The sequence below is a fragment of the Bacillus rossius genome, chromosome 1, assembly GCF_032445375.1.
Source record: "Bacillus rossius redtenbacheri isolate Brsri chromosome 1, Brsri_v3, whole genome shotgun sequence".
Lineage (NCBI taxonomy): Eukaryota > Metazoa > Arthropoda > Insecta > Phasmatodea > Bacillidae > Bacillus > Bacillus rossius.
In genome coordinates this window covers 42,548,534-42,572,822 of record NC_086330.1, presented here as the reverse complement: position 1 = coordinate 42,572,822, position 24,289 = coordinate 42,548,534, and the positions used below count along the sequence as shown (strand labels likewise).

Genomic DNA, 24,289 nt, shown 5'->3' with positions numbered 1-24,289 from the left:
TAAATTACATCCAACTTAAAACACATATTGCACACTTAACACATACATTCACTATATAATTAGGTTTAATAGAGAAAAAAACAATCATTTTTTTTTACATTAAAATAGATAGGTAAACATGACTAGTATATTGCTTCACACATAGCTATATACATTCACCTTGTACATCACCTTATGCCTCAAATAGCAAACCTTGATACTTGGCAACATTTACCCCTTTTTTAAGATTGTATTGTCCATGCTTAAGTTAAAACAATTTATTATGTTTGTTACTTTGGTTATAATCATATTGCGAGTTTGTGTTTTCAGATTTATTGGTAATTTGTTTTGTATCAGCCTATTATGTACAAAATTTAAATCTTTAAAATTCTAAAATTACTCAAGGTACAGTGGTATATTCAGTAGCGAAAAAAAAATTAAGGGAATGAGCATGTATACAAAAACATATCTTTATATATATTCTAATGGAATAGCATTTTTGTTTATCAATAAAATGTTCACTTAATTATAGACTTTAAAGATTGAATTTTACCTTCTTCAAAGCAAGCTGCCACCTCTTGTACAGGCTGCTTAAGTCGCCTTCCAATTGCGACAGTGCTTGCTTCCTCTGGACATCTGTTTCAGCATTGATTAAATCTGCCAGACCTTCAACCTCAGTCAAATCCAATTTCCCAGCATGGAAAGCTCGTTTTGTAAACTCACCTGTGAAATATATAGAACACTCCACAAATACTACTTTAAGAGTTATGAAAAAAAAATTCATGCTCCTATATTTTAGACTCAACATATTAAGATTATCATAAACACCCACTATTATTTCATAAAATATAAAAAATGATCCATGAAACTTAAATTAAATAATATTTAATATAGCAAAATAATACATGAAAATTTAAATATTTGTCTGTACGTTAGGTAGAATTAAATGCACTTAAGTTAACAAAGAGCAGGAGATAAATACGTATAACAATATAAATCCAAGACACTAGGATTTAAATAAGATATACACAATAAAGGTCAAAGGTAAGTATTCAATAAAATATAAACAGATAGTTTAAGGAATTAAAATTTGCCACATTAAAATAAAAAATTATGCAACAGTTTATGCAAAACAAATAAGTACCATTGAACTTTGGGAATCAATGGGGTGTAGAGCTTACGCAATACAGACCACGTGTGTGTGTGTGTGTGTGATTTAAAGAGAAGTCATGGTGTTGTAGGTAAATAAAATACATTATATACATTATATACAGTATATTCTACTTTTACCAGTATTTAATTATTTAAAAAAATTGAAATACATGATCTAATTGGCAATGCCAGTATTTTGAAGGTTAAAAAAAATCTAAATTTTGAAGAAATAATACAAAAGAGCAGGGTGAGGGAAGGAAGATTATATTCTAATTAACGATACCAAAAAAGAGTAAAGATGTGAAAACTACATAAGTGAAAAATAGATATTACAACGTTCTCTGCCCAAAACCCCCATATTCAACTCGCTTGTCCCTTAAGAAAGTTGGGGTGGTAATGACTTAGGTGATGCCATCTTGGTGAAGTAATGAATAATGGTATGGTATCACGATCTAGAGCAGTCCCACAGAAACTAAGGGCCTGGAGGAAATAATTTTGTTGAGCCCCCACCCTATTTTTAACAAACAATTGGTAAATTGTAGGGGTCATGGATTTATCATAAAAAAAAGTGTGAAATTCCCAATATATTTTGTTTCACAACAGATGTTCCTCTATTTACCCTGAAAACAGAGTTTAAAAAATCATACTGGTTTATGAGAAATTAAAGTTTTAAGGTAACATTATGTAGCCTGTGCAGTGACACCATTTAGTGCTTTACTTTTTATTAGCATAGACAAGACTGTTTTCCCCGTAAGATTGACCTGATCGTCTATATTTGCTTTAGTGACGTAAATGTATGTTGTGCTTTATTAATGTAACCGAGACTGTTTTCAACGAGTGATTGGCCTAGCAGTTGTCGCCGCCCTACCGTTTACTTAATAGCTGTAACATGAGCCTGTGGTTCTCCGGATATCTTTAAGAATACAGCATTTATTTATTTTATTTATTTATTTATTTATAAGCCTCCATTTCTCCAGGCAGCCTGAAGGGGAGTTGTTAATACAAAACACATAGGACACTCACATACAGAACTCAAATTCAGTACAGCGGATATTTTGTCATGGTGCTACCAGCAAATCATATACAGTAGCAATTAATATACAGTTTTGATACATTAAATTATATAACATATATTAAAAAATAAAAACAAAAGTGGGACTTATATACATATATAGATAGATACAAGACAAGACAGATACAAGTCATAAATAGTCAATGTTTACAGAGCATTTAATATACAAAACAGATACAATAACTATATTTGCAGAGCATTTAATATAATCACTTTTCAAAAAATATGAATCACCCATCTAAAAACTCTTTAACAGAGTACAACGCTTCATTAGTTAAATACTCTTTTAATTCCTTTTTAAATTTCTTATCATTTCTAGTATTTATCATCTGTCTTGGAAGTTTGTTAATTAATTTTATGCCACAATAGTACGGGCCTTGTGCAAATATATTGGTTCTATGCCCTACTATCTGTAACTTATTTTGACCCCTGGTATTATATTCATGTATATCACTATTTTGTTTAAAATTTATATGTTGAGTTACAAACAATATGGTATGATATATGTACAAAGAGGGGAGTGTAAGAAAGTTTAGCTCCTTGAAGAGAGGTTTGCAATGGTACTTTTTATTTTTACCTTTTATTATTCTTAGTATTTTTTTTTGAAGGCGAAATAATTTAATTGCTTTACTTGAGTTTCCCCAAAAAATAATACCATACTCAAGGATAGATTGAACGTTTGAGAAATATAGAGCTCGGACAGCTTGAGTCGAACAAATATTTTTAATGGTTTGCATAGCATAACACATAGTGCTTAATTTTTTAGAAATAGTGTTTATGTGCACATTCCAGGATAGATTTTTATCAATTACTAAACCAAGAAATTTTATTTCATTTTTAATTTCCAATTTTCTGTTTCCAATAGGCTTAATTTCGTCTTCCAGAATTAAATGTTTTGACCGTGAAAATTTCATAGCAGAGGCTTTTCTTTTAAATACAGGGAAGTTTAATGTCAGTACGTTACGGCCCGGCCAAGACTGTTCTCCACTCTAATTTTCAAAAGCGTATGTTAAATTTTTCACCTTTTTACTTGCCATCTCTTCAGCTTCTTGAAATGAAATGAACTAATTCTCACTGCTATATGAAACACAGCCTTCAACACACACAGAACTTTATTTGCGTGTTTCTGTACCGCAATCATATTGTTCTAGAGAACGATGTATTTTTATATCCTTATTTTGTATACACTGCTAATTTACGCCAAATATGCTTAAGCTTTGAATTTGTTTTATATGTAAATGTCACTTAACTTAAGACTTAAATACTTTATCGTGCCAGAAACTTTTCAATTGAGACACTAAACTTTCCTCATCATGTAAACCTAAATTCCTTTGTGCTATTTCAGCTAACAGCAACAGCAACGTCAAAAACAGTATTTTACATTTGTAAACAATCTTTACCAAGCCATTGTCTAATTATTGTGACCAACACAATTCTTCCAGTACGAGTATGTTTTTTTTTAGGTCAGTACTAATTAAAGACAACAGGATATTCTAGTTAATAAGGAATATAATCGTGTATATTGTTGGACTCAAATATATTAAGTTGTAATTATTTCTGTAAGTATTTCAATGACTTTTAATGACTTTTGTAGAATGACACCTACAGCAGTTGGCTACTCTGCGCTTCAACACGTCGAGCAAGTGAGTTGTTGTTGGGGCTACTTTAGTTTTAGAAAGTTTTTCATGTTTTAACATTTATAAACATGGCTCAAGAATCTGAATCGGATCATCGTAAAGGTAAAGTGGTCGTTCGAATGGATTCTGAATCAAATCTGCAAGCTTTGTTCGACAGCGTTCTAAAGCCAGATTCCAAAAGACCTTTGCAAGTACCACTTAGGATGCGTAATTTACCTAACTCATTTTTCAATCCGCCTTCTACTGGCTCCAAATCTCCGTCCGTATCTTCTATATCGCATAGTCGCGAGAATTCTGCCGATTCTGCATTTGGTACTTCGACTGGTGCGACCACAACCACAACGCCAAGTAGGTTACAAGCCAACCACCCGAGAGCTCACAGTTCGCCTGCCTCGTTACAGCAGACGTACGCTTCAGCCCAACAGCAACAAACTAAACACCAACACATGAAACAGCGCAGCTATGATATACTGTCAGTTGATGAACTGGGCCCATTACCTCCAGGATGGGAACAAGCCAAGACTCCAGAAGGGCAACTGTATTTTATAAACCACATAAGTCAAACCACAACATGGGAAGATCCCCGCAAAGCTTTGTCTGCAGAGACTCAGCAGCAAGCTTCAGGGAATAAAATAGTGGAAAATGCCTTGGGGCCATTGCCTGATGGTTGGGAGCAAGCAACTACTCCAGAGGGAGAAGTATATTTTATCAACCACCAGACTAGAACGAGTTCGTGGTTTGATCCACGTATTCCCATGCACCTTCAGCGAGTTCCAGCCAATAGCAGCTTGCCACAGAACAGTAATTGGAATTACCCACCCTTATCCTCACAAGCACTTCAAGCCACGCAACAGAAACTGCGGCTCCAATCACTGCAAATGGAGCGCGAGCGCTTAAAATTACGCCAACAGGAAATAATGCGTCAGCAAGAGCTGATGCTGCAAGCTAGTTCAACATTCGTCCCAGGCACTGCTACTTCGGCAGGCATGGATCCATTTTTGTCCGGCTTGGTGGACCACTCGCGACAAGAGTCAGCTGATAGTGGACTGGGAATGGGCAACAACTGTTCGCTACCTCAAACTCCAGAAGACTTCTTGGCCGGCCTGGATGACAACATGGATGTGGTTAGCGAAGATGGGACGGCAGCTGATATGGCTTCGCTGGATGCCCCTGACATCAGTGCCCTGACAGACAACATTGATTCCACAGATGATTTGGTCCCATCACTGCAACTGGGAGAGGATCTGTCAAGTGCCTTATTAGAAGATGTTGAATCTTTGATCAATCCAAATAAGCTCGACAATGAACTTACGTGGCTATAAGCATTCTATCTCATCATCAGTATGTTATACATTTTCTGGGAGTGCATTTGTGTTCTACATGCAGTTTGATTTTTTCACTGCATCACTTAATCTAGTTGGTTCTTGTTAAGCTATTAGATCAACAGGTACACTTTGCAACATAAAAAAGTGCCTATGATGGCGTACTAATTTCAAGTATGTGTGTGATTGCACAGATGAGTAGATAACACATAATTTTTTTTTATTATTGTGTACCTGGTTAACTATAGGCTGCTGAAGTATAGCAAAATTTTGCATGAACATGATGTTTAAAGCAAAATATTGTGAGTTGGTACTAAAAATAAATCTCAAGCTGAGTGTTGAACATACAATGCACACCTGATACTTATCCCGTCCACTCTCACAATAATAGAGAGCCAGTGCCTTAAAGCACACTGTTTATCCCAGGTATATGTAAGAGCAATAAAAATGTGCCTTTTATTTTGAATGTGAAAATAATTTTTAAAATACTTTTACAGGTATATTTACAGTTATGTTTACATGGACCAATGAGCGAGCTTAGGCAGAAAAACACTTGTTTCTTGCAGCTAATCATAAAACGCAAGTTACTAGCTTATGGCAGGTTTTGTATATTTTATGTACTGTTTTACATTTTGATTAAGAATTTAACTTAGGAATATAAGCATGCTGTGTTGAATTTTAGTTAAATTATGTGCATTTTGCCATATTGTGTGCTTTTGCAACAATATATGTAAATGGTTCAGAATGTTGTTTTTTTGTTTGAGTTGCAGTGTGCCAGTTTAAAATATTTTGAGTTGCATGGTTAACATGAAACAATATTCAAAAGCAATTTACTTATATGAAATAGAATATAGTTGGTAATTTTTGTAATAATAAAAAAAGTATTTTTAAATAAGGAAAATTATTGTTCTTCAAGATTTTGTAAGGAAAAAAAGTTGTTTGCATGTTTAGGGTAATATGACACATTAATAAGAGCCAATTTGAGAATGTTATGTACCATGTATTATGTTGTCAAGTCAAATTTTTGCTATTTCTGTCCACCTAAGGGCGTTGGTCCCAATAAGATGATATGGTTTAGGATATTCACTATGCTTAAATAAGAGTAAATCATGTACGCCTATCCAAACAGTTTACTAGCATGCTCATGGAACAGGTACAAGTTGTTTTATAAGTAACAAACATAGTACAATTTCTCCTGTGCTCCAAATTGTGAATATTTTTATGTGTATAGAACTAACTGAACTAAGGGTTTTAGAAATTTGATGTAAATATTGGCATTTTGTTTTTTAAGTGATAAATTAACATTAGTAAAAATGTTTTTCCTTGTTAAATAGTTTCAAGATATTTTTAACTGGGAAGTTATTTATATACTTTCAGTATGCAGTCTAATATATATTGGAATTAATCTTAAAAAAAAATATATAGTTTTTTATGAAAGAGATTTTTGCACTGAAATAATGTAGAGATTTATTAAAGTAAAAGAATGAAGCAATAGCAAACTAATTATTACACCTGATGAAATGGCACACTGCATCTCTTATTATCTATCTTAGTTGCATTGAACGGTGTTATAGTAAATTGTGTACCAACAGTAGGCAACCTATTGTACATAAACATGGAAATGTTGTTACTGTTTTATCTTTGACGTTTATGAACACTGTAAGTAGTACGGTAGTTTACAAGGACATTATCGAGTCCTACACTTAACTGATCAATCTTAAGCCTATTTCTGTTATAGCCAGATCATTTTTAACACTTTTAAGGTAGCTATATGTACAGTTGCAGGTAGACTGGCATTCTCGAGCTGAACACTTCACTGCTCTTATTTACACGAAACATGGTTCATAGGCAATAAATTTGTTGAGTAGTGATGAATATATACTATATAGATTCATTCAGATAAAATTATGAACCTCTTTACAAAGACTGCACTATGTTGTGAAAGCATTACGTGTTCTTGGTTTAGACCTTGCATTTAAATTTATGTAGCACATGTTTTGAAAGATGAACATTTTATATGTGAAAAAGTTCTAATTGTGTGTGGATAGTGCTAGTATTCAAGTTCTTATGCAAACAGCTTGCCAAAGTAACATGTTTGCAATCACTGTAACGTTCAGTAATTTGAGCACGTGACTCATTTAGTACAGTGTGTGGTAACTTACCACATCTTTTACAAAGCACGCATTTGGATCAGCCAGAGTGAAAGCACCATTAAAAATGTGTGTTCCACATACATCACATGTTAATGTAAGATGTTTCAATATTCTGCAGTAACTAAATGTTACTTCTACCATAGTTTTCACAGAAAGTTTAAAACGGTCATTGTGCAAGTATTTATGTTCTGAAGATTAGTACAGTATGCCTTCAGTTTTTAAAGTTGTAAAAATAATTATTTTGCCATCAAGCTGAACTAGTTAGTTAGTTGGAATCTTACTGAAACGTCAGCATGGAGTATTCTGTGTAATTGTTTGCATTCAGAAAATAGTAGTTGGGATGCAGTCCATGATTGTATTCCAGCTGTAGAAGGATGCCATGAAGAAACAAAAACAAAACAAAAATTAGTGCCCAAACTGTGAGTAGTTGGCAGCATGTGAGCAGTTTCTTACTGTTTGAAGCAGTACCTACCTATTTATTTTATTAGGAATAATTTACATGCAATAAAATTATACATTTCATAACAAATAATGGCATCTGCCCATCCCCAGTATGTCTGCCAATCACATGATCATCACCCAATTGTCAGGAAACCTTTTTTTTCTTTTGTCAAAAGCTTGGCAATCTTCAACTGCTGTGCAAACAAGTGTTCTTGACAGGTCTGTAAACACTGTCAATTGTTTTAGTTTCATTTTGATTTTGAAGCATTATTGAAAGCTGTGTCCCTGTATTTATTTTGTTTTCTTATTATCTTGTTAACTGTAATTGTAATACATTTTTACAGAATGAATAGTAAACCTCTTGGTAAAGAGTGGAACATTCATCCAAATGAATACAGGGATGATCAGCTTCTTCAAGTGTGAAAGTTTGTGGAGTTAAATGGTAGCATTTACATTTCAGAATACAGGGCAGCCAAATGGCTGAAAGTTTATTGGGGGAATATTTGATGAAGACAGTATATGGCATTTTTTTTTTTCCAAGGCCTGTATTGATGGTCATTGATGTGGTAGTGACATTCAGTTAATATTTGATGTGGTAATCATGTGGATCTGCATGTTTGCCATTTATCTTAGATATGTCAAAGCTATATATGTTAGCCAAACAATAGTTTGCTGTTTTCATTTGGTCAAATGTCAATTGAAATTCAGCAGAGTTGCTACAAACTGAAACTGTTTTGTATGTATGGAAGGATTTTCATTTGAAGGATGTTAATTCAGAATAAAGCTGGGACTAAATATTTTTGACATAAAATTGCTGATTGAGAAAAACCAAGTTATTAATATATTTGACATGTTTCATATAATTTTATGATTATTAAAACATGATTTGCACCATCTGTTCGTAGTAGAATCTATGCCTACAATAATTTTTTTTATGACAAATTAGCATAGATTCTATTATGAATTTTTGCCATTTTAGTTATAAAAGATTATTGTAGAGAATGTTTATATGTATATTGTAATAAATGCTTACAATTAGAGTGCAGTTGTATACATCAACACACCATAGTTGCAGATCTAAACCCCTTGGATAACTGATATTTTTCAGTCAATTTTCAGTTGAGCTCTTGAAGCAACATGATAGTGATAAACCATTCTGTTGTCCTCACATTAAATTTTGTTTCCCCATCCAGTAGTGATATGTGCCTGGAACTTGAAAACTCCACCAGTATGACATTGTTATTGCTAGTGCCTGTGGAGTAATTACATAGTATATCTCTAAAGCTGTTTTGTGCATCTTACCAATTAAATTTCCATTATGACTAATGATGTAATGACTGAGATGAAAGTTAATATTATAAATGTTTAATAACATAAATACAAGGTAATATAATGTTCCATTATTTAAAAGTAAATCAATATCCTTCAGTGTTTAAGTATTAAAATCTATATAATAATGTTTTAAAAAACTTACAGGGTTGTAATATTTTTAGTATCATAGAACATAATTTATTGGTGGATGTTGTTTTAGTCATCCCAATATGGCCTTGCCTATTTTTAATTTCTCTCAGGAATGGTAAGTAAGCAGATAAATTAAAATACATATGTCTGTATATCTCTATATCTCCCTATAAAATTGCAGCATGAATTTATCAAAATGCAAGGAATGCATAATTTACAGGTGCTATAGTATAAATTATTGATACTACATCAAACCACCACATAAACAAAAAAAAAACATAATTTGTGATTTAAAATTGAACTGCCTTAATTGTTCCCACTGGTATTTTGGCTATTATGAGATGTAAATAGCCATTTTAAATATGTACACAGGTTGACCAAACAAATCTAAAGAAAAATTTCCATGATGAATTTTTTTAAATATTTATCTATGTTGCAATTTTCTGAAAGAGAGAAAGACAGTTTAGCTTCCACATCCATATAGCCACACTAGTTCTAACAGAACCTTGTTAGTGGAACCATATTTGAAAATTTGTGAAAATACGTTTAAGTTAATTGACTAATTATAACAGTGGATCAACTAGTAGTACAAGTCAAATGTTTTCCAAGTTAAAAATATTGTTGTGTGTCCTGCAGTTGATTGAATTGCCAACACCTTCCTGTCTCTGTACCATGCCACTGTCTGAACATAATTTATTGTCAACATGCTGTTTCTTTACATTGTGGCACCATCTTTGCTGGTGACTGTTAAGTTTACTCAACCCATCACATTATCTACCAGCAACCTCTTCCAAAATGTTGTATCTTCATGTGTTGTATTACGTGTGCTGTTTGTATTTGGATCCATTCAAGTGCCTCCTTGCCTCCATACACAGCACAGAAACAAGTCTGGTTTTCTCCCAAATGTGAACCCTTCAACTGGTGGTAGAGCGTCTCCATTTCCTCCCTTACTCTCATTTTTTAGAAGGTTATAACTTCCAATTTCTATCATGAGTTGCAGAATTTTTCTTCAACATCTCACTTCTCTTGTGCTATCTATAGCCTCTCTCTAATGTTTATTATGTCATCTAAACCTGTGTCCACTACAATCGTTCTTAATTTTTTTTTACAACCCACATTTTTTTTTAATACCTGCCACAATATCTGTCTATTTTATTCTAAACATACATAAATGTATCTCATAAATTGTGTGCACTGCATAATAAATAGTTAACTATTATGTATAGCAATAAATAATGAAAGCTTAAACACTTTGTTATGTTTATGCATGTATGTTGGAGAATTTTATATAAGAAATATATTTAAAATGTTGAATTGCACTTTGAGCAAACCATGATATTTATATTCAGAACTACCATGTTTTCAGTAGTTCTTAATATGCACATCCTTTGAAACTGCTCATAGTTGTTCAAAACTTCAAAGTAAGTGATGATTTTAACAAGTGATCATAACCTTGTGGAAGAGATATTTTTAATGTACTGCACTGATGCCACATAATGCACATGCAATATAAATTGTGCACACATGATATAATTATAGAATGTGTTGTTTAGAGTTTAGTTTACTTTAGTAAAGATATTTAAATATGCAATAAATGATAAAATTTTAGTTACATGGAAATAGCAAATATCTGTCCTGATACCTACTTGAATTTAATTTCACTAATAAAGTGTTATGAGTAGCAAAGTCAAAAATGTTCCAATTATTTAGAGAATTATGTGGTGCCATAGGTAGTGTGCAGTTTTTTTTTTACTATACTGTAAACTGTGAGGTTTGTATTTTAGATGTGGGTAAGTTTTTAATATTGAAGTGTGACTAATGTGTGCATGACTAAGACTTGAAGGTTGGAGCATAAATAATTTTAAAATTAGTTATTTCATAATCAAGTTACTAACTAGTACTTTATTGGTAATTTACTGATAATGTCCTTGGTACAATATAGGAATTTATTGTGTTACTTTCTTGTTGTGTCTTTTACAATTGCATATGATATTAATATTATACTTTATATAATGTTAAAAATTATCTCTGTTATAGTGTTATGGACTGTATGTATTTAGGCACACATTTTTATATGTTTATTTGCTAAGCATGGGAGTGATGAAAGAAGTAGCACAGTTTGTTTCAGACCCGTGTATGGCCTACTGTATTTTTATCATTTGCGTGTAAAGCAATACTGTTTAAAAATAGGTATTAGGAAATTATGTAATAATCATCATTTAGGTGAGTGACTTTAAATTAATCTAGCCAAAAACTGAATAAAAAGGAAAAACACTGAATTTCTCTTTATTTCATTGATTGATGGTTTAGCTACTGGTTCCTTACAAAAATAAGATTTATTTGCCAATGTGTATATAACTCCTAAGGACTAAAATGCATGGAGAAGGGATGGCAACACTCTCACTTGGTTGTTCTACTCACATTTCCCAGAATATGAGATCCTTACCCGGATACATCTTTATTAGTGAGCTGTGCGATTAAATTTTTGCTAACCGTGTGCAGTGACTAGCTGCATTACAGGGTGTATCTACAAATAGTACTAGGCCTGTGCGAAGCTTTGACCAAGCAAATTAAATCAAATCTTTTATATGAACGCATATGAATTTCACCAGGAAATTTGTGATTAGTTTTATTTGAATCTTCGCATCTGATGTTAAGCTGCACATTGTGGTGAAGCTTTAAAACACTGGAAGCCAAAGATTCGCTGCTTCACAGTTATGTCAGAATTTTCCAATTTCAATATTTTGCTTTTTAATTTTGCAATTGTGGATGATCATAAATAAAGTAAATATTTTATTAGTTTGGTACGATCAACCACATTTGTACTAAGAAAATTTATATTTACATTATAGAGTCTTATGCTTTCCAGCAATTTATGCAGATTTTAAAGGTACATTATATTTAATATTTACATCAATGTTGAACATTCCCTGACCTATCAGCAGAAATATGTCCATTTTTTAGTTAGCAAGCTAGATTATCAGAGATCATTTCCACATGATTAAAATGGACAGTTCACAACTATTCATATTTAGCGCATGACTTTAATTGAAGGCATAAAAAATGCAAGTTAGCAAATTAAAATGCTGTAAATTAAAATTGTGGGAATTGCAGATTGTTACCGTTTATTTCGAGACATTTTCATGGCCAGTTCTTTAGTTTTGTTACTTTTTTGTGACCTGTAGACATCTTGAATGACGAAGAAAATAAAAACTTGTAAATTTTCACCATTTTACCATATGTTTTGGCATTGTGTGACAAAGATTTATAGTAGTACTTAACGGTCTTTTAAAATTTTTTCTTAATCTAACAACCTGAAAAGTACTTTTTAAAATTTAAATCTAAGACAACTAACACAAACTATAAAAATGATTTGAAGTGCGACTATAAAAGCAAAAAGTACGTCTTCCCCAAATTTAAGGGGAAGGGTGGGATCTAACTTTATACCCTCCCCCTGTCCATGCCCTTGGTTTCAGATTCTGGCTAAAATGAAAGCTCGAACTTTGCCTGATGATCATAAATTTGACGTCGACCAGAGTTACACCCTCCCTTAAGCCTGATATGCCTTGCCTTGCTCACACCACACCCCCATCCCCGCCCACCAACACCCTCTATATCTGCTATGTACTTTTAAACCTCTTACCAGCAGTGTGTATGCATTTATTTCACTCCACCACTACAAAAGGGCATGTTAGAGTCTGTGCCACGTACATAATATTTAAATGTCTAATTAATATAATTATTAATTTTACTTTTAATTCAAGTCCCAAGTGTATAAGGATGGAGCAGCACTAAGCAAAACCATTTCGGAATACACCATAATTTAAGAGGTTGAGTTTTTGAACTAAAATACGAAACATGCAAAGTCATAAATAATATTAATTCATAATAAATTATTGTAGTTTAAGTAAAACAGTTTGAGGGATTTGCTATGGTTATATCATCATTATGTAGTTATTCATGAACTAATGGTAATTTAGAAGTTTCCTGCAGCCATAACACCTTGATCCCTGCCCAGTTTCTCACTACCACTGCTGGGAGTAGAAAGCAACCACCGCACCTCGAGGACCTCAAAGTTTGTAACTTCTGATCTGTTTTTATCTGCTGTACGTCATAGCTAGAGACCTGCAAAATCCGCGGTTTCGATGGCCTTCAGGATAGACTGCACATACCCCTGTACACTCTGGCAAATAACGCAAGTTCATTGGCTGCTGACTTGTAAGACATCTCAGCTGGTTTGTCTGTGATTCGATCCTTCTTTGGTTGAGGGTTTATAACTGGTTGAGATTCGTCCAGATGAACAGTAAGTCAATAGCAAAATTATCTAAGAGGTATATGATTTGAATTCTAACCTATCACCGAATGAATTCACGAATTTTGCAGGTCTCTAGTTCATAAGATTTTAAAAAAAATTTTCTTTCTTCTTCGAGGCCTACTCTGGGGGCAGACTGCTTCACATTTCAGTCTAATGATGGATATTTGACACGAAACGTTAATTGCTGTTGGTGTTTTTACAGTTATAATTGTGTTCTGAGCTTTTTATCGTATACCTCATGTAAGGTACATGGTAATAAAACCTTTCTACCAGATGCACGTAAGTACTTTGTCCGCTCGACCATGTATGCAACTATCCAGAGGCGTGTGGGATACCTAGAGAGCCCACTGATTACTATCGACCAGTATTGCAATACCGGCCCGCCGGTCGGGTGAACAAGTACGGACAAAGTGGGAATTGAGTCTAGCACCCAAACAGGCCACATCACGACCCTGTATTAGAGTCTTCAGTCAGGTCCACATGCCCATCCACATGGTGGTGCCTAAGTTAAAGACAAATATTTTCTCACGTTAAGACCTACATTTCCCCAAACTTCGAATTTATTTGTCACATGCCTACTGTCTATGTCAAAACATCTTAAAGGCGGAAAACATGGCTGCCAAGAGGTGAGGCACCTGCTCATGCAATATAATGCTATTGCAAAAACATTGTTTACGTTCAGTTGACAGTCTGACACAGAGGTGGATGTCAGTTCGCAATGTTCGTAGAACTGTAAAGTGATTCACAGTGGAGAAATAAGAATAATAAATCATGTTTTGCAGTGCTGTGACGAAGAAGCGAAAAACATGTTTACTTGTAACATTATGAAGTGTATTTGGAGTGAAAAATGCATACTAGAGTACTGGAGTAAAGGGGCAATAGTGCTAGTATTTAAGAAAGAGGAGACAGGAAAAGATGTGAGAAGTATAAGGGGGATCACTCTGATGTGCTACTGTGCAAAGGAGTATGAAAAGATCATGGAAAAGAAGATATGGAAGAGTACGGCAGGAAAATGGTATGAGGAGCACCATGGGTTCAGAGAAGAGAGGTCTACCACAGACCTGATATTTGTCATAAAACAATTGACAGAGAAAATATATGAATTTGGGAAAGATCTAGTAATGTTATTCCTGGATGTGGAGAAGGCATACAACAGTGTGGAAAAACAGATGCTGGGATTAAATAAGAGTTAATAGATAGTGTGAGGAGAATGTATACGGGAAACAGAAGCAGCATGAGAACTGGAAGAGGGATGACAAAGTGGTCTAAACAAGCCAATGGAGTGATGCAAGGTAGTGTATTGTACCCATTGCTATTTATAATAGTGTTGGAGAGAATTATGAAGAGAGTGGAAGAAAAAATTGGAGAAGGAAAGTTAAGAGGCCATGCTCTTTGCTGATGATTTGATGATCTAGGGGAAAAAGGAAGGTGATGGCTAGAGCAGCTATCAGCTGGAAGTGAGGTATGAGATTCATCACTAAAAAGAGTGAAGTAATGGTCATGATGAGGGGAAAAAATGGAGTTCAGAGATGCATTGAATTAGATGGTGTTGAGTTAAAACAGGTAGCAACCTTCAAGTATCTAGGAAGTGTATTGGAGGGATGGGAAAAAACAAAGAGAAAATTGTAAGAAGAGGACAACAAGGGGATAAATTCTACACGTGTGCGACAGATTTGGCATGGAAGAGGGAGGCACCATTAAAATGCAGGTGTTTGCAATACCTACCATGTGCCCATAGTCACGAGCAGAGATATGACCTGTTGATAAAAAGAGATGCTGGGAAGATCAGAGCAACAGGAATGAAGTTTATGTGGAGTATGTTGCCACTTACAAGGAAAGGCAGGATTCAGAATGAAATGGTGCAAGCAAGAGCACGAAAACAGGAACTTGAATGAGATCAATGAAAAAGCAAGAATGAGAACGTATGGCCATGTCCAGAGAATATAAAAAGGAAAGGCTGCCTAGGAAAATAATGAAGTTTTAAGTATACAGAAAGAATACCCCAAGGAAGAACATGGAGGAGGTGGGAACAGTAGATAATTAAAGGAGTGCAGGAGAGAGAAGACTGGAATAAAGTGAAGGATGATGAATGGTGGAGGGACGGAAGAAGATGAAAGGCATTTTACTTTTTTTATCCGGCCACAGGTTGGAAGCAGTTGATGATGATTATTATTATTACTGCTATTATTATTATTACTGCTATTATTATTATCATCATCATCATCAAAAGCAACTGCAAGAGCCACAGGGTACACTGGCATTCGTGATATCCAAATATATGAAAAGCAATCAACAAGAACCTAAAAACAATCTGATCACTATAAGCTGTTAAATTACATACAGTTTTAAATTACTTTGACTATTTGCGGTCTTTTTGTGAAAATCAGCGATCTGCCTATCTGCCCCATGCGACATGCGATAAGCACAACATCCATAGTTAGTGCAACCCTCTCTATGCATGTCACATGCCTTGTTAGCTGTAAGCATAAGTGAGAATTACCAGTAGCAATGCAGGAGGAGTAAAGTACTTTAATTGATAATGATTCTTGGGTATTAGTGGATGGACCCAAAAATGATAAAATAATAAATAATAAAGAACAAGTGAGTATTCAAAATTAAGAAATATACAGATGGAGCTATAATTAGTCACAAAGCAGGACTACCTAGTTGCGAAAGGACCCTCCTAAGAAAATGGAATAAATTTTTGAAGAGACATATTCACCAGTTGTTAGGCACTCAACCATTTGCATTCTATTGGGATTATCTGCTGCATTAAACTTGGATATTGACCACCTAAATGTAACTACAGCTTTCTCAATGGTGACTTAGATCAGGATGTTTGTATGGAGCAGCCATAAGGATTAGAACTTAAGGTCAGGAGGGTAAAGTATGCCTACTCAAGAATGCAATGTATGGACTGAAGCAAGCATCAAGCGCTTGGAATCAGAAACTCCACAATGCATTGACTGAATGAGGACACAAAAGATCAGAGTCTGATCATGTGTTTATAATAAGTTAAAACAGTGAAAATGTTATGATCATCGCCACCTATGTTCATGACTGCTTAATCTTCTCCAACAATGTGGCTGGTAAAATGAATCTAAAAACAGAGAAGCCCAGTACTGCCTTGGACTGAGAATCAGAAAAGATGGAGAGAGTGAGATTTATGATGATCAGAGAAAATATACAGAGGAACAACGGACATAGTTTGGAATGTCAGACGACAAACCTGCAGCCTCCCCTCTGGATATCAATGTTAATCTTTGCAAAGTGGATACTGGAACAGAAGAAGTCTGAATTTGACAGGTTCACTTATGTATCATGCTATGAGCACTCGGCCAGACATAGCTCATGCAGCTAATGTCTTGGAGTCAGTTTAATTTAAACTACAGTCAAACCTCTCTGAAACGACCCCTCACGGTTCCCAGGAATAGGGTTGTAATAGAGGGGGGGTCGTAATAGATGTTTTCCGAAATTTTCGGTTGATTTCACACCCCCCCCCCCCCCCTTTCCAAACCGCTACTCGCTAACAAACCAGCCGTACAATGACAGGATGCTGTCACTCACAATGCTAGACGGCTTTGCTTTAAACACACTTCAACCTTCATGACAAGTCCGTCACCCTACAGGCCACCTCTAAAGAAAATATGTGTTAGTTTACATGTACGTTTTCTGCTTTCCGTAGTTAAATACACTAGAACCCCGATGTCCCGAACCCCGGATTTAACGAAGCAGTGATTTTACAAATACATTTGCGGGAACCGTCAAAAATTGGACATTTTGACCAAAATGTGAAAATCAGAAAAAAAATTTAAAAAAACTAAATGAAAGATCATTCAAATCTGTTAATTTTAACACACAGCGTATTTTTGTGTCGGCTTTAATATTTCCAACAATGTTCATGTAAGAATAACAAAAAAATAATGGGACATTTCCTTTAAAAATATGGCAGCTGTAGGTTCTGCAACGCGAGTGGGCGCACACGAAGCTCGCCCGGCTGGCTGGCGGCAGCGGCTTCATGATGCATAAGCTCACCCCTCCCTCCCCAAGGTAACATTCTTCAAGGCTAGCTCATCCCTCCCAGACACACAAACCATCTAGTGTCCTCCCTTATAACACCCCAACTTCGCTCCCCTTTGAAAAACCTTCAGTGAGAAAATTCTAATTTCACCCTCCCTTCTCCCGTAAAATTGGGCTATTAAGAATGGGGTACTAAAGCGGTGAGGGAGGAGTCAAAATATGTCACTTTTCACACCAAGTTCGAGTTCAGTCATCTCTGGCAAGGAGTTTACAAGCTTTAAAACTTAAATATAAATGTATTTTAATAGCAAGGGTCCTATGAAAAGGAATATACCGAATAAAATCAAGCTGCTGTCACCAAAAAAAGCATAAAACGGCCCAATGCGTGGTCGCTTCGTTATTGCTCGCGCGAGAGGCGAGACATGGAATGTTAGAAGAAAGATAAATGCGAGGGAGACAGACGGCAGCCAGTGTGTTTCCTGCGTGGAGAATAAGTGGCCTAGCCTTTTATTTTTATGCTGGGTGAAGCGACCTTTTTCTGTCAACCCGCAGGAAAAGATAATTGCTTGAGCTGTAAAAATAAACATCGCTGCGGCAGTTAAAACAAGTCGAGGCGAGCGTGCATCCAGTCGGTCGCTGTGTATTGTCAACCGATAGTAATCAAAATCAAGAGAAATCCAGCAGGTAGCATTGCCTAAACTGTGTACCACACTAGACACTCGCAAAAAGCTAAACGTAAACACGTTGCGACAAAAACCTTTATCTGCACCCTGCCGGCAAAGGGACGTGGAATGGGGGTTGTTAAGCGCTGACAGCGGTCGACATGAAGTGGTATCTATTTTTAGATATGCGCTGCCTACGACAGTAGAGCACTCGGCAAGAGAAACGCAGTAACACGCTACTCACCACAAGAAACTTATTTTCTGTCTGATTTTCTTCGGATTTTCGGCAATTTTTTCACGGTTCCTCGAAATCGGGTTGTAATAGAGAGGTGGTCGCAATAAATGGGGTCGCAACAAAAACGTGTTACTGTACATACAATGAACAACATTGGAAGTGTGCTTAGATACTTAAAGGGGGCAGTGAACTAATTACTGCTCTGTACTCAGAAAAAGTGTTGATATAATTGGACTTGCGGATGCAGATTGGGCAAATTATAAAGGAGACAGACGATCTTACATTGTTTATGTTTTTACTCTGGCTGGTGCAGCTACATCTTGGGAATCCAAGAAGTAATGACTGGTTGCTATGATAAGCATGTAAACTGAATACATGGCAATGTCTGAAGCGGCTTAAGAAACAATTGTCACTAAAGGTCTACTAATGGAACTGATTGGAAGAAATGAATCAAATACAATATGGAATGACAATCAAGGTGCACAAAAATTAGTGGGTACACAATACCAATCTTCATAACAGAACCAAACATATTTGCATCTTCATTTTGTGCAAGATGCAGTTAAAAAAAATTGTATTCAATTATCTTCCCGTAAAAGAAATGGTTGCAGACATCCTCACTAAAGGACTCTGCACAAAACAACATAATGTGTGTGTGACTGATTTAGGTCTATGTGTGTGACTGATTTAGGTCTAAAGACAAAGGATTAAGGGGGAGTATTGAAATACAGTTAGCAACTCTGATTAAGTAAACCTTCATGTATTTTTTTATTGTTTTTCAATATGATACATTTTCACATTTTGCTGTACATGCTGGTGCAATTCTTAAGATGTATTTATAACTATATCAGCTACAAAGTAAAGTTCAATGACTTATTTAACAGTAACAAGTAGTGAGTAGAAGAATGGACACTGTTGGAGGAATGTAACCGGGTGAAAGCGATGGGGGAAAAAAAAAAGGGGGGGGGGGGGGAAGAAGCCTCTGAAAATGGTTGTTAAAGGGGCTGGAGAATCTGGAAAAGTGCTGGCTGCAGGGGGAAGCCACCAAGCTTGGGGAAAAACTAAGCTATGGTGAGGTTTAGAGTTGTAGGCAGATCAAGATTTTATAACAAAGAGTTGGGGGAGAGGGAGTAAAGTGGTATGAGGGTGGAAGAAATTGGTGTAAAAGCTACGAGTGAGTACGACATTAACGTGCAGTAACATATTTATACCCACAGTTCTAAATGACAAAGGAAAGGGCAAAAGACATCCTTTTGATGTTATTGTTACTTTGAGAAAGTAGCAGAAAGGATTGGCCATGGTTTGGAAGTAGCTTTTTTAGTAGGCTGTCCAGAAGTGTTCAACACGAACCACCTTTGTTCAAGTCAATACCTGGTTCGGCAGGCCGGAAGCCATGTAGTTTCCCCAGGGCGTGTAGAACTGCAGTAATAACTGCAGGTCCACCATGGACCTGGAACTCGCATGAATCCTCTCCCGTGAAGCTGCGCGGCCCTAAAACACACACACAGCTTGAACGAACGTTGCAACTACATTATTTCACTGTGTTATTTAGTGAAGTAGCACTTGGTGTTGCATTCCGCAGGAGCAGAGTGCGAAATTCCAGCTTACCATCCTAATATAGTTTTTGTTCCCACAGTATCCCAAAATTACCCCAAGCAAATACTGGAATGTTCCTTACCAAACACAGTAACCAATTTCCTGGATTTTCATTGTTCTGAGTCTTTGTCTTTAATTATCTCACTGTCAACAATACGTAAAACAATGTAAAAAACTTGCAGATTTCACATGACAATCTAATTTGTCCCTCAAATTCTTTTAAGATATATTTATTTGAGGAAAAAGAATAATGACGCAGGCATGTACAGGTCACCAGAGAGTTCATCTTAGGCCTCAGCTGTCTATAACTCTAATCAGCACACTGAACTAAGGACGGAATTCATACTGCTTATATGCATGCTTAAGTATGGCATTAGATTCATAGCGAACAAAAAGAGCACTGCTTATTAGGACTACTTCAAGTAATACTTTGCGAAGCACTGCGTCAAATAAGTACTGCTCAATACGAATTCACAGTCATGAAATAAGTTTGCCTTGTTTCGAAAGTATTCATAATCAAATAAGCCATGCTCATTCATTGATATAAGTAATACTTCATGAAGTCGACTATCTAGGTGACTCAAGTACCGGTACGGATTTTTTTGTTGTAAGGAATAGGTTATGTAAGGTATTAATTCCCGTTAATTTTTGCATATATTAAATTTAAAATGAGAGCGTAAACAAATTTAATTTCGTGAAAAGAAACTAAACAAATTGTTGCCGCTTAGTTTTGTAAACAATACAGGCTACGTACATAACCTCTTCTGCAGCTAGCGTGATGGATTTTGGTGAGTGGGATGATTTTGAACAACTTGCGGATGAAGTTTACGAGGACCATGTCAATGTACGGACACCAAAGCGCTACATACATACGAGATGCATTAAACCCTTTCATATACACAGCGAACCATAATATTCGCGTGCAATGTTAATCCACGCCGCATTCTTCGCTTGTGTACTCATCGCATCCGTGGTTTTATTTTCAAGTACTGCTTTGTATTTTAAGACCAACTGCTTAAACAAAATTCTTTCCGAATCAGTATAATTTTTCCTCTCTTTTCTTTTTCACTAGCCATCACGAATCACGAAAGTTGTTTCGCTACCACGTGGTTAACTTCACCCACTTATAGATCACAGACACAAGATGGCCAACATAATTTAACAACACAAACATTCAAAACATATTTATGTAGTTGTAAATTCGTTTTAATACATGTTCATATTTATGTTATTCAAGTTCACTTTCAAATAAAGTATAAATATCATCTTACGTATTAATGGTACGCATATATGGTTGGAAACGTGGGCATTTTTATTTTCAAACAGGTAAACTATGGATTTACAGCGGTATATTTTCTTGCGTTACGTTGACACAAAATTCGTCCTTTACTTTTTGAGATACTTGATCAAGTACCGCACGGCCAATATAAGAAGGGCTTGTTCAAGTATTACTTCGTCAAGTATAGGTTTATGAATTCATATTGCTGGAATAAGTACTACTTGAAGAATAAGCACTACTTTATAAAGTATTACTTATTCGCCAAACAAGCCTTCAACTATGAATCCCGCCCTAAGTGTTAGCAACTCTTAGACAGGCCTTGAATAATCAAAATAAAACCAACATTTATTTATACAATTGTACATTTTATTTTCAAATATTTCCCCTTTAATCTGCATTAGAATCCTATGGTAGCACTGGTTCTCATAACTTAACTCAAGAAGACCAGGTTTCCAGTGTGCTTCTGTGGTTTCCACATTCTAGGTAAGTTTTGTTAGATCAGCAACAATAAAAACCCTTAATGACTTTCTATGCTGTGTAACATAATATTAATAAGAAGTCCATTAATAAGTGAACAGTAATTAATTTTTTTGGATGACATTTTGGTCACGTATTTTTCAAGGAATTCTTATATTACTTAATTCTTGCCCCAAAGGAAAGATATTTATTTGAAACCAGCACATAAAATTTACAAAAGTCCTACTTCTAACAATATATATGTGTTGCTTGGTACCAACAAACACTCCCACAGATGCATTTCAATATAAGTTCTTCCTGCTTCCGGCCCGTGCCGCATGCTGAACTGCCCCGCGTAATGCTTTGTGCGGGGAGTTTATATTTAAACGACTGGGTTAGGCCCTACACCGTAAAAAGGACCAGGTACGCACGGGGAGTTTACGAAACGAAAAGGATTTGAATTATGACTATAGTTACCAGTAGTGAATTTCAGTGGAGACAAAGGATGAAGACTCCCCGTGGGACGCACGTCCGCCCCAGTCCGTGAGTCGCTCGGTACTGGCGTCTGGCCTTGGCACGAGGGGAGGCCTCAGCGTTCTCTCGCGCCAAAGTTTCTAAAGTTCCGTTATTCGGAAATTATTTAATTAACAGGAGATTGAAAGTGGCTCTAAATTTATACATTAAATAATAAAGATTAACCTAATTTGCAGATACTCTCCAAGAATTAGATTTAACAAGTTTACATTAATTAAGTTTGAATAATACGAGATTTATAATGAACTGGGGTCGAGGTGGCTGATTAATTAGGGCATGGTCCTTGATTCTACCTGTTGCTCCGATGCTCGCCTGGCTCGGGTGGGCCATGGCTAGGGGTGCGTTCCGTTAGCGGGGTCGGATACAGGCGGTTGCAGGTCGGGCTTTAGGGTGGCCTTCGGTCAGATGACGTCAACCTACCACTTATGATAAAAGGTGGGTGTGTACTGTCTTGTAAAGCACTTTACTGACTTACAATAATAAATGCAGCAAAAACAAATGGAACATACATGACCAGTTTTCTTAACAAAAGTACACATGAGCACTATATTTTTTTTATGATTGAAGTTATTAATTATTGTCTTTTGCTGAATGATTTTATTCTTAAGACATTTATTTAAGAAATTTTATTAAATATTTATTTTTGAACTTTATTGAAAGAAACCACAGAAAAGATATGGGTGGGATACCACCACGCAAGTTAGAAATAAACATCTCTCTTCAAAACAAAATGTATTCGCAATACAATATGTAATACATACTTAATGTAGCTGGCCTAACCTAACCAGCCATTAACAAGATTTTACAGTATTATAAACTTAACTAACCAAAGCTAACCCAACCAATGTTAAAATCGTTAACTACTTGAAATATGGCAATGTTTCTTTTTGTATTTTTATTACTTTCTATTTTTCTCGGACCCACCCCTCACCATGACAATTACCAGGGTCAAACGGAAATAATGCATGAAATGAATGACTGACTGGTACCTGGAAACCAAATAACTATCCCTTGGTCGAGAATGTTATTTGTCAGTGGATCACGTAATTTCCGCAAGAACGTGTGCCTTGGAACCAGAGGTAATTTCAATCCACCTATTCTCACAGCAGCCGCTGATGCTTGAGATCCTGAAACTCTGATGACAGCCACACCACTCTTCCCATAGCCTGAAAAACATAAAACTAAGTGAGTTAAATAAAAAAGAAAACACAACCCAACTAGAATACATAACATTATAGAGTACCTGAGGACAATGCAAAAATTGTAGAAGCAGAAAGATTTCTGCTAATACTTAGATGTAAAAAGACACTTGAATAATTAAAAATCATTGATTGTTGTTTTGCAAACTTTAACAACATTAAAACGCCCTTACAGCTTCCCAAAACCCTTAAGTAAATTAAAATTTAAAATGTTTAATGTCATTGCATATACAATACGTATGGAATGAAATTTTTATAAAATTTACATTTGCACCTCCCGCGTGATATACGAAGCAACAAAGCAACGATAATAAAAACAATCAAGGAACCAACATTTAAACGAAAAAATTAAAAGAAAACTAAAATTCTCAATTTAGAATCAACAACTAAATATTAGGTTAAAGATAAATTCTAAAATTAGGGTTGAAGATATAATGAAAACACAAAACATAAAATTGGTGTTTCTTGCTTCAACACTTCAATCGTGCATTCCTGATTAAACTTGTATGTAGTTTTTTTTTTTTTTGGCGAGTCACCATATCAATGTGAGTCCCTTCACAGTTCTGTAGGTCCCTTTTCAAGAAGTTAGTAGTTTGGAGTATGGTAGCATTTCAGGATGCGGCCTTTAAGCTTTAGGTTGAGGTTTTAATTTTAAAAAGGTCGCATGCAACGTTGTTGTTAGCATCGTGGTCTGGTGCCATGACTGTAATTGTAGCTATGAATACAACCCGAAGAAGGAAGAGTCAGATTTAAGGGCACAGGTAAACCAACAGAGA

General features: G+C 35.5%; 2 protein-coding genes across 6 annotated transcripts in view; one reads left to right on the top strand and one right to left on the bottom strand.

Moving 5' to 3' along the window:
- LOC134535139 (tRNA modification GTPase GTPBP3, mitochondrial) overlaps positions 1-23,825 on the bottom strand; it is a 51,947-nt gene extending 28,122 nt beyond the window's left edge. For 2 of the 5 annotated variants that reach the window (XM_063374121.1, XM_063374131.1), the window contains exons 1-4: positions 23,558-23,773; positions 23,304-23,480; positions 19,821-19,940; positions 533-702 (exon numbers count right to left, since the gene is read on the bottom strand). In XM_063374121.1, coding sequence (XP_063230191.1) covers positions 533-702; positions 19,821-19,940; positions 23,304-23,480; positions 23,558-23,672 — 582 coding nt within the window. In that variant the 5' untranslated portion in view covers positions 23,673-23,773. Of the gene's footprint in view, positions 1-532; positions 703-3,225; positions 3,599-19,820; positions 19,941-23,303; positions 23,481-23,557 lie in introns of those variants that run through there. The other 3 variants (XM_063374091.1, XM_063374101.1, XM_063374111.1) reach the window with 3 other exon arrangements.
- LOC134535154 (transcriptional coactivator YAP1-A) lies at positions 3,813-5,255 on the top strand. Its single transcript, XM_063374144.1, has one exon. The coding sequence runs from the start codon at positions 3,909-3,911 to the stop codon at positions 5,160-5,162; it is 1,254 nt and encodes a 417-aa protein (XP_063230214.1). The 5' UTR covers positions 3,813-3,908; the 3' UTR covers positions 5,163-5,255.
- Positions 23,826-24,289: the final 464 nt, after the last annotated feature.

Excerpts from the sequence above, each read along its gene's own strand:
- LOC134535154 (XM_063374144.1), top strand. The coding sequence starts at position 3,909 with ATGGCTCAAGAATCTGAATCGGATCATCGTAAAGGTAAAGTGGTCGTT.